Raw genomic sequence first — 11,237 nt, forward strand, 5'->3', positions numbered from 1 at the left:
CTGGCTCTCTGTTTCTTGGTGGGAAAGTGTGTCTGTGTGTGATGATGTGAAGAGGAATTTCTTTCCAAAGCTCACCACAGTTCCACGTCCACAACAAAAAACTGATGTGTTAGTGCTGGGCTTGAACAAAAGCCTGAACACCCAGCAGCTCTCCAGAACTGTAGTTGGATGTATCACATAGTCCAATCAATAAGAACTCATCACATTGACTAAAGTAGTAGATGTTATGTGATTTTGCTCATTGAATGAATATTTTTTTGCCATGTAGCAGTGTAGTTAACTACTGGAACTAGACACTACTGATTTTGCTAAAATAAAATGTGGGTGAAGTAGGCAATAAGTTCCTTTTTCTGCATCATAGTTGCCGAACTCTCACTTGAAATGGTGTTTAATAGGCTAAATTCCACATTATGTTAACATATGACCCCAAAGTGATCTTTTCTTGATTTGTAGTCTGACATCGGATTTACATATGATGCTTTTTCATGAACTAGTTTGGATGTAGTGAACTACTACTTCAAAGTGAACTATATTTTCTTGAGGTTAGAATTAGTGTAGCTTAACTTCCAGTGTGAAGTAATTGGTAGCTTGGTTAACAATATTTTCAGAGTAGCTTCTCAAACACCATGTTACCAACCTGTACCTCTAACCTAATGGCTGAGGATGAAAGGGGTGATAGGATATGGAGTGTCACAGTGGGCCTTTACAGATCATTTAGGAAGTGTTTACACAGGCAGCCCAATTCTGTATTTTGACCAATCGGATCAGATCTTTTGCCCAATTCACAATTGGGCTGCCTGTGTAAATGCAGCTCAAGTGTGCAAAGATAACGGATTCCATCCTCACTGTTATCTTGACATAATAGAGCCTTTTTCCTGGACTAAAAAGCATGATCAATGGAGATGTTTGGGAGACCGACCCTCAATCCACATGTAAATTAAATGTATGTCTTCTGGTGTGAGATTAGATTTTTCCTGATTAATCATAAAGGAACTCCTGATTTGGTATTACAACCTCTATGAACAGGTCAGAGGGGGAGTGAAAGTGACCCAAACCCATTATTCACCTGTTCCCGGTGTCCTTTGTTGTGCTGATCACATTTATTACGAGCTTCAACTGAAGAAAGCGGCACCTGCATGTGTTTTTATCCCTCAATAATCAAAACGACAACAGACAAGTTCTAGAGTCATATTTCTATTTTCCTAATTCAACACCAGGTTAAAATGGCCCTCAAGCACAGGTTTCGGATCAGCAAATCTTCCCCCAGTCATAAACCTGAACTGTTAACAGGGGTAAACGCAGAACTGGATTGAGATCAGATTAGATTCATTATTTCTTATTCTTAATTTGATCCAATGGGAATATAGGGCTTCAGCAAGAGGAGTAACTCGTCATGATGCACCAATGGGACGAACTAGGCCGTCTCCTAGGCTACAGTGAACATGCAAACGTGTGCCCCGTGCAAAGCAAAAATCAGCCTTGATGCAGAAATAAAACGTGAATTTAATATAAATGATCTATGTACTTCTCATGTTAACCCATTTTATCTTGAGTTGTGCAATGTTATGTGAGTTTTCTCCCCCTCTTGCATCTGTGGGTCACTATATATAGGCTATGATTGAATGATTACATTATTTGTATTTATTAGGATCCAATGCAGGTGCTGTTCTTCTGAGGTACAGCAACATTAAGGGGGTTATATACAATTTAAAATATTACATTACATTAAGTGTGTACATTCAGTCAACTACTCTACCACATATCTACAATGCAAAATCTATGTGTTTGTAGAGTGTGTGTCTTATTGTGTAAGTTTTTGTCTGTGCATGTGTGTTTGTCTCTTCACAATCCCTGCTGTTCCATAAGGTGTATTTGTATCTGTTTTTTAAACTAGAGCTCTGTCAGACTGACCATCATGTTCTTGGTCACCTCCTTGACCAAGGCCCTTCTCCCCCGATTGCTCAGTTTGGCCGTGCAGCCAGATTTAGGAAGAGTCTTGGTGGTTCAAACTTCTTCCATTTTAGAATGAGCGAGGCCACTGTGTTCTTGGGGACCTTCAATGCTGCAGAAATATTTTGGTACCTTTCCCCAGATCTGTGCCTTGACACAATTCTCTCTGTTGATATCACAAACATTATCAAGCATTTCAGTTCTGTGACCTTGAGCTTGTGTGGCCTACCACTTCGCTGCTGAGATTTTGTTGCTCCTAGACGTTTCCACTTCACAATAACAGCACTTAGTTGACCAGGGCAGCTCTAGCAGCAGTGGCGATTTTAGCATGTAAATCTTGGTGGGGCAACAAATAAAAATACCAAGTGGGATGCATGCCAGCAAAGCCACGACACAACATTAAACAATACATTAATTGCACTATAACGATGTCAAATGGTGCCTACAAACTGTCAGATAATAAACAGCGAATAGCAGCAGTGTACAAAACAAAAGGGGGACTCAATGTAAATAGTCCAGTGGCCATTTGATTCATTGTTCAGCAGTCTTATGGCTTGGGGGTAGAAGCTGTTAAGGAGCCTTTTGGTCTTAGACTTGGCGCTCAGGTACCGCTTGCCGTGCGGTAGCAGAGAAAATAGTCTATGACTTGAGTGACTGGAGTCTCTGACAGTTTTATGGGCTTTCCTCTCACACCGCCTATTATATAGGTCCTGGATGGCAGCAAGCTTGGCCCCAGTGATGTACTGGGACTTACGCAATATACTGGGCAGTACGACCCATGCCAAATCTTTTCAGTCTCCTGAGGGGGAAAGGTTTTGTCGTGCCCTCTTCATGACTGTCTTGGTGTGTTTGGACCATAATAGTTTGTTGGTGATGTGGATACCAAGGAACTTGAAACTCTCGACCCGCTCAACTACAGCCCCGCCAATGGTAATGGGGGCCTGTTTGGCACGCCTTTTCCTGTAGTGCACGATCAGCTGTCCTGGCACCACACTGCCAGTTATCTGACCTCCACCCTATAGGCTGTGTCCTTGTTGTCAGTGATCAGGCCTACCACTGCTGTGTCGTCAGCAAACTTAATGATGGTGTTGGAGTCGTGTTTGGCTACGCAGTTGTGGGTGAACAGGGAGTACAGGAGGGGACTAAGTACACACCCCTGAGGGACCCCAGTGTTGAGGATTAGGAAGTCCAGGATCCAGTTGCAGAGGGAGGTGTTTAGTCACAGGGTCCTTAGCTTAGTGATGAGCTTTGTGAGCACTATGGTGTTGAACACTGAGCTGTAGTCAATGAACAGCATTTTCACATAGATGTTTCTTTTGCCCAGGTGGGAAAGGGCCGTGTAGGGTGCGATTGAGATTGTGTCATCTGTGGATATGTTGGAGCAGTATGCAAATTGGAGTGGGTCTAGGGTATCTGGGAGGATGCTGTTGATGTGAGCCATGACCAGCCTTTCAAAGCACTTCATGGCTACCGACGTCAGTGCTACGGACGGTAATAATTTAGGCAGATTACCTTTGCTTCCTTGGGCACAGGGACTATGGTGGTCTGCTTGACACATGTAGATATTACAGAGTCGGTCAGGGAGAGGTTGAAAATGTCAGTGAAGACACTTGCTTTGAGTACATGCCCTGCGGCTTTGTGAATGTTGACCTGTTTAAAGGTCTTGCTCACATCGGCTACTGAGAGCGTTATCACACAGTCATCCAGAACAGCTGGTGCTCTCATGCATGCTTCAGTGTTGCTTGCCTTGAAAAAAGCATATAAGGCATTTAGCTCGTCTGGTAGGCTCACGTCACTGCTTAGCTCGCGTCTGGTTTTCCATTTGTAGTCCGTTATAGTTTTCAAGCCCTGCCACATCCAATGAGCATCAGAGACTGTGTAGTAGGATTCAGTCTTAATCCTGTATTGACGCTTTGCTTGTTTGATGGTTCGTCTGAGGGCATAGCGGGATTTATTATAAGCATCCGTATTAATGTCCCTCTCCTTGAAAGCGGTAGCTCTAGCTTTTAGCTCGATGCGGATGTTGCCTGTAATCCATGGCTTCTGATTGGGATATGTTCGTACGGTCACTGTGGAGATGACGTCGTCAATGCACTTACTGATGAAGTTGAGGACTGAGGTCGTATACTCAATGCCATTGGATGAATCCCGGAACATTTTCCAGTCTGTGCAAGCAAAACAGTCCTGTAGCGTAGCATCCGCATCATCTGACCACTTCCTTATTGAGGGATTCACTGGTACTTCCTGCTTTAGTTTTTGCTTGTAAGCAGGAATCAGAAGGATATAATCATGGTCAGATTTACCAAATGGAGGGCGAGGTATGCATCTCTGTGTGTGGAATAAAGGTGGTCTAGAGTTTTTTTTCTCCCTCTAGTTTCCTCTGGTGACACATACTGGTAAATATTTGGTTTAACTAATTTAAGTTTGCCCGCATTAAAGTCCCTGGCAACTAGGAGTGTCGCTTCTGGATGAGCATTTTCTTGTTTGCTTATGGCCTTATAGTGCCAGAATCGGTCTGTGGTGGTAAATAGATGGCTACGAATAATATAGATGAGAACTCTCTTGGTAGATAGTGTGGTCTGCACCTTATCATAAGGTACTCTACCTCAGGAGAGCAATACCTCGAGACTTCTTTATTATTAGACATCGCACACCAGCTGTTATTGACAAATAGACACACACCCCCACCCCTCGTCTTACCAGACGTAGCTTCTTCTCTGTTCTGCCAGGGCATGGAAAATCTCGCCAGGTCTATATTATCCGTGTCGTCGTTCAGCCACGACTCGGTGAAACATGAGATATTACAATTTTTAATGTCCTGTTGGTAGGATAATCGTAATCGTAGGTCATCCATTTTATTTTCCAATGATTGCACGTTAGCCAGTAGAACGGATGGCAGTGGGAGTTTACTCACTCGCCTAAGGATTCTCAGAAGGCAGCCCCCTTTTCCTCCATCTTTTCTGAGTTAATTTCGGTCATAAGAGACAATAGCAGCAACATTATATACAAAATAAGTTTAAAAAGTTACAAACAATGCAACATTTTTTTACAAAATTGCACAGTTGGGCATGTAAAACGTCAGCCATCCTATTCGGCGCCATCCTAACATCCCTTTCTGGCATTCCAGTCTTGCATTCTCTGGATTTATCGTGCTTTCAAAACAACTGGGAACTCTGAAAAAAGCAAGGTCGATTCATAATGATGTCGTTGATCTTCAGGTCGTAGCTCTAGAAAGAGGTCGGATTTACAATTTCAAGTTGGATGACGGTTCAAAAGGGTTTTTACTCAGTCGGAGCATGTTTATTCTCGACTTCCCAGTTGTCTTGAACTCACTGAAGTCAAGTTTTCGCAGTTCCGAGTTAACAGTTGTTTTGAGCGCGGCACAAATCATGCATCATTGACAGCAAGGCCAATGTTGAATGTTTATCATTTTAAACTTGGAATTTTTCAATTTTCTCAAGTGGTTGTTTCCTAGTTTTCCCAGTTCTGACCATTCTGCCTGTCCTGACCCCGAGCCTGCCTGCCATCCTGTGCTTGCCTGACTCTGACCTGATTACAAACCTCTGCCGGCCCTGACTCCGAGCCTCCTGCAGTCCTGTACCTGCCTGACTCTTACCTGATTACGAACCTATGCCTTTCCCCTTTGCCCAGTGTTATAATAAATGATTGAGAACTGTACTATCCGGGTCCTCTGTCTGCATCTGGGTCATATCCTGAGTCGTGATAAATGTAATCATCAAATATTGTAAGAGCTTTCCTTGTCTGCTTATATGCCTCCTTTATTTATCCTACAGTTCTGACTTGGTGTACAGGGAGAACACTGTAAGTGTAACGGATGTGAAACGGCTAGCTTAGTTAGTGGTGTGCGCTAAATAGCGTTTCAATCGGTGACGTCACTTGCTCTGAGACCTTGAAGTAGTGGTTCCCCTTGCTCTGCAAGGGCCGCGGCTTTTGTGGAGCGATGGGTAATGATGCTTCGAGGGTAACTGTTGTTGATGTGTGCAGAGGGTCCCTGGTTCGCGCCCGGGTATGGGCGAGGGGACAGTCTAAAGTTATACTGTTACATGGATTCTGTTGCTGTACATTTCAAAAACACTGAACAAATAGTTATATCCTAGCTCGCTCATTAATGTCTTAATCGGAATTACAGATAGCCTCTTAATCCGCTTGTCGTCCCCCTATGCCGTAGTTTGTACATCTCAATTGTCAGCAGAAACCACATTTGTTTAAGGAAGTCAGCCATATCAGTTATGGGTTTTTTAATGGCAGTAAATGAGGCTAAATGAACTGTTTCGCTGCCAGACCAGGCTCCACTGACAGCCAGGTGTAGCAGTGGTAAAGTGTTGGGACTCTGCTGTTGGGACAGGTTTATGTAGGCCCTAACAGTTTATGGGCACCGTTTGTCACCGTTATGGTACAATTAATGTATTGTTTAGTGTTGTGTTGTGGCTTTGCTGGCATGCATCCCACTCTTTCTTTTCTTTTTTGCCCCGCCAAGATTTACATGCTAAAATCGCCACTGGAAGAGATTATAGGTTTTTTTTCACAAATAAATGCTTTTCGCACGACGTATTGCAGCTGCATGTTTTTTTAAACGCCTCTGCAACAATAGCGTCAGAAAAGGTACGATTCGTCACAATAAAAGGCAAAGGGTCTTCAGGCGAATTGATGATGATTAACAAATGAGTCCGCATGGGCGGCGGATTGGTTGAAAATGACATCACATACAATTGTACTATTCTTAGCTTGTAGAAACAGCATTACCTCATCCTTTCCCCCTCGCGCAGGTATAGCCATACAACAACAAATAATGTTACAGTCGCAGACAAACAAGGAAGAGGACGAGAGTACAAGTCAAGAAAGAGAGAGCGAGCTCTATACTCTACTTATTATTAATTAAGCATAACATATATTTTTGCATTCTTAATCCATTTTCTTTGAGACCATTCGGGTTGAATAGATCGAGTTATTTGGTGTGCAAGTTGATTTGTGCGATATTTCCAGTATCTTCGTTTGGAGTGAAAATCGTCGCTGTAAGTACAATGTAATATGCATTTTGCTTGCATCATTTTGCTTGCATCATTTATGACTGGTTTTTATATTCTCCTATGATCATCTAATGAATGCAAACTTGCAAAATCCACGACGTAATGCAAAGAGAACGTCATTCTCTAGCAGCAATAGAACAAATTAATGTTTTCTTCATTAACATTCATAGCAATAATAATGCTAATATATTTCATGCAACTGTTAAAATGATTGTCAAAGTTACATGCAGTCTTTTTTCGATGCCTATGTATTGTAGCCTAATACATAATTGTAATCCCTTGATATTGAAATGAACACCGTTTTCTCTCATGTTTCGGTTCCAGACACAAAGGACAGAGATGGTGTTCTACAGGGAGAGAGAGAACGGCACACGCGAGCGTCCACCGCTGTCTCTCATCCTACCGCATCTTTACCTGGGTGCAGAGACGGACGTTACGCAGGTAATAATGTTTTCATACAGTAGGTCAGTCTATATAATTGATAACCTAGCTCTCGTCACTGGCCAAAGTTTTGTATTTTCACAATGCACCGAAAATGTACCTCTTCCAGAAGACTAGAATTTATTAATATTTCGTGTTCCCTGTCACGCTTTTCCCCGTGCACTCCCTACTCGGCTGCAGGATTGCCTCGACGCCCGCGGGATCTCATACGTGCTAAGCGTGAGCCGCTTCAGCCCGCAGCCTACTTTCCTTCCCCGTTCCCAGTACCTTCGCATCCCAATCGAGGACTCTCTCCGAGACGACCTGCTGCCCCATATCCCGGAGGCACTGCGTTTTATCGGTGAGAATAATGATGAGATTGGGTTAGTTTGGTGTCAAATGGATGGCAACCCTATTCCCCATATAGTGCAAATGCACTATTTTCGACAAGACACAGCTAGTGCACGATAGAGCTAGTTCAGTATAAGGGGAATATAGGCATCATTGGAGATTTGACAACGCAAATCCTGCAGATGAGGTAATAGGACATTTCTGCATGTCATCATTATGCTATAGTCTGCATCATCATGTATGCATTACACACTGGCGACTGTCTGTCTGGAAGAAACACAGATGACCCAGTTCAAGTGATGAGCAGTTATTGATCAGGGTTTCATGCAGGCCAGTTATGCTCCCATGGTTTCAGAAATATTGAATGTTGTTACATCCCATTCAGTACCACGGACAATTGATACAAGCCTACTGTTGCAGGAAGCCCATTCATTTACATTTACATTTACATTTAAGTCATTTAGCAGACGCTCTTATCCAGAGCGACTTCATGACAGTTGACATAAACTGTGTGCTTTGCACAGTTTGCAGTCTGGCTGAAGTGATGTCATGCAATACAGTATGGATGATTTCAAATAAAAGAAAATGTCTTATCTCTTCTCTCTCTCTCAGATGGGGCTATGTCATCAGGTGGATCTGTGGTAGTTCATTGTGCTGCAGGAATCTCTCGCTCCCCTGCCCTGGCTGTGGCCTACATTATGTACAACCTGGGGATGGACCTTGACCATGCCTACAGGTGTGTTTGTCTGTGCTGTATGTGTATTATAATGTGTGTGCGTGCGTGCGTGCGTGCGTGCGTGCGTGTGTGTGTGTGTGTGTGTAAACTATTCACATCTGATCTTGTCTGTTCCTCACTTTCAGGTTTGTGAAAGAGCGCAGGCCTTCAATCTCCCCAAACTTCAATTTTCTGGGTCAGCTACAACACTTCCAAGGAACCCTCACTCAGAAAACCTGTAATGGCAACCCCATTATCCAGCCAATCAGATCACTGGACACATGTCTGCAGCCAAGCAATGAAAACATTAGCGGCGGATCCTCTGTCCCCCTGTCAGCCAATCAGATCATGAATATTCACGACAATGGCTATGTTGCTAAGGACTTTTTAGAGGTTGCTAAAGTACATAATATGTACAATGAGAATTCCACTTGTAACACAGAGAATATAGAGCAAAGGTCCTCATATTCAGGTGAAACTCAGAGTTTATCAGAGAAGCCACAGCAAGACCAGAGGAGCGTGCTGTCTCTCTCCAGAAAACATAAAACGCTCACTCTCAACCTGAACCATAACCGGAACCAGAGGGAGGCCCAGAGCCCATGTGGAGCAATGACTCCAAGCCCCAACGAACCAGCGACACCGACACCAAAGTCCAGCACACCACAAATCCCAACAGGCATTGCATCTCACTCTGAGAAGCACAAGAGCCTCACCCTCTCCCTGTCTCTCGTTTGTGCAATTCCCCCAACTCCCCACCAGAATGAGCCAGAAAGCAGCAATAGGCACAGCATTAGCCACAAGCCAATGCAGTCCAGCGTTTCTAACACCATCCACAAGAGGGAGTCAGAAGGCACCAGTGGTTCAAAAAGGCACGGTAGAAAGCCTTCAACGATGGCCCTTTCCTCCTCACAGACAGATGTACAACAGAGAGAGAGGAGCACATCCTGTGTCAAAGCAGCAGGTTGGCCCAATCGCTACTCCTCCCAAACCCAGGCAAAGGTAGAGCGAGAGGGAAGAGGCAAGCCTAAAAGAGAGCCCAGCCGCTGTCAGAGCGTGAAGAAGGGGAGGCCTAAATCGACTCCAAAGACAGGGAACGACCACAGCAAGGGAAGAGCAGAGAGGGAGACACTAACAGGGAGCCTGAGCAGCAGTTCTGTTTTGAGCCAGGACAGTATCGTAGTTGACCAGCAGGTGTCGCCAGCAGCTAAGCTGTCTGCATCTGCAGTGAGGGCTGAGGAAAGAGTGGATGCCGAACAGGGCCTCCTGTTTCCTCTCAACCTGACTGTCAACAAGCTGCTGGGCTGGGGGGAGAAGATGCTGCTGGGGGTGCTGTTTGGCCCCCGGATCAAAGTGGAACCGGCTATTCTGCCCTATAGGTGCTGATGCAGTAAGAGACCGTTGGCGAGGACAGAGAGAGGGCTGATAAATGCCAGGAGATTGATTTGTGTGTGTGTGTGTGTGTGTGTGTGTGTGTGTGTGTGTGTGTGTGTGTGTGTGTGTGTGTGTGTGTGTGTGTGTGTGTGTGTGTGTGTGTGTGTGTGTGTGTGTGTGTGTGTGTGTGTGTGAACAGAGAACTGAACTCCATGTATAATATTTGTCTGCCCATACCAAGTTCACAGTCCTCTGAGTGAATGCTTTGTCCTATAAATGCTCATTTATTGTTGACTTCCTTCAAAAGCACTATGTATATTACAAATAGGGCGGTTTATGCCTCCAACACAATGCTCATGGATTAAGGCTTGATTATGTTGATTTTTATTTATTGATTGATGTGAATTAAGTGATCAGTTTATTGTTGTTATTTATAAAATGAATATTTTGAGGATGGTATTTTGGCACTGTTGTTTGTAATGGGATCACAAGTGTTCATTAGAGATGACATATTTTACTCCTGTTCTCTCCTGGTTCTTCAATTCTGACTCATCTCCCATGTATTTCACCATAAATGTACAATCATTTAGGCCTATGAGGAAAAAATCTGATATGGTTATTCACTTATTTTATAAAATATTACAAGAACACAAAATAAAGTTTGGATCATTTTCACATTTAGACAAATCCACCCTTAAACATCAACAAATTACTTGGGTTAATAAGGAGGAGTTGAGGGTGAAACCTAGTCAGTTGTACATCTGAATGCCTTCAACTGAAATGTGTCTCCCGCATTTAACCCAACTCCTCTGAATCAAAGAGGTACGGGGGCTGCCTTAATCGACATCCACCGTGCCCAGGGAACAGTGGGTTAACTGCCTTGCTCAGGGGCAGAACAACAGATTTTTACCTTGTCAGCTCAGGGATTTGATCCAGCAAACTTTTGGTTACTGGCCCAATGCTCTAACTACTAGGCTGAATGTGGGTGTGGTAAAAATGAGCAACATGCCCATGTAAATGAGTCACATCCGGTTGAGGGATGGGCAAATTAGGGAGGGAAAGGAAGACAAGAATGCTTTACTTGGCAAGAACTATTAGTATAAAATACTATATGCTAGTTTTCCCTCCCATATCTCCTCATATTCTCAACAGGTTGGCCTTAGTCGTTTGATGGTAATCATACAATACTCTCAAAAGAATTGGCTAAAGTACTAAACCCAAACAAAAAAAGAAATAAAGGGGTAAAAAAAACATTCCATGTGCCAGGGATCAATACACCCCCCCCCATATGTTGCAAAAGCAGCTTTATAGGTATACTCCCCTGCCCTAGATATATGTACACTCTGCTGTAAAATTCCTCATTAAACAAATGAATGACTAGA

The 11,237-nt window shown here is 43.7% G+C and overlaps 1 protein-coding gene across 1 annotated transcript; it reads left to right on the top strand.

Moving 5' to 3' along the window:
• The first annotated feature begins 6,738 nt into the window (after positions 1 to 6,738).
• On the top strand, positions 6,739 to 10,312 carry LOC124037134 (tyrosine-protein phosphatase vhp-1-like). The gene is made up of 5 exons (XM_046351795.1): positions 6,739 to 6,983; positions 7,323 to 7,439; positions 7,620 to 7,779; positions 8,382 to 8,505; positions 8,631 to 10,312. The coding sequence occupies exons 2-5, from the start codon at positions 7,338 to 7,340 to the stop codon at positions 9,865 to 9,867; spliced, it is 1,623 nt and encodes a 540-aa protein (XP_046207751.1). The 5' UTR covers positions 6,739 to 6,983; positions 7,323 to 7,337; the 3' UTR covers positions 9,868 to 10,312.
• The last annotated feature ends 925 nt before the right edge of the window (positions 10,313 to 11,237 follow it).

Source organism: Oncorhynchus gorbuscha, linkage group LG06, assembly GCF_021184085.1.
Source record: "Oncorhynchus gorbuscha isolate QuinsamMale2020 ecotype Even-year linkage group LG06, OgorEven_v1.0, whole genome shotgun sequence".
NCBI lineage: Eukaryota > Metazoa > Chordata > Actinopteri > Salmoniformes > Salmonidae > Oncorhynchus > Oncorhynchus gorbuscha.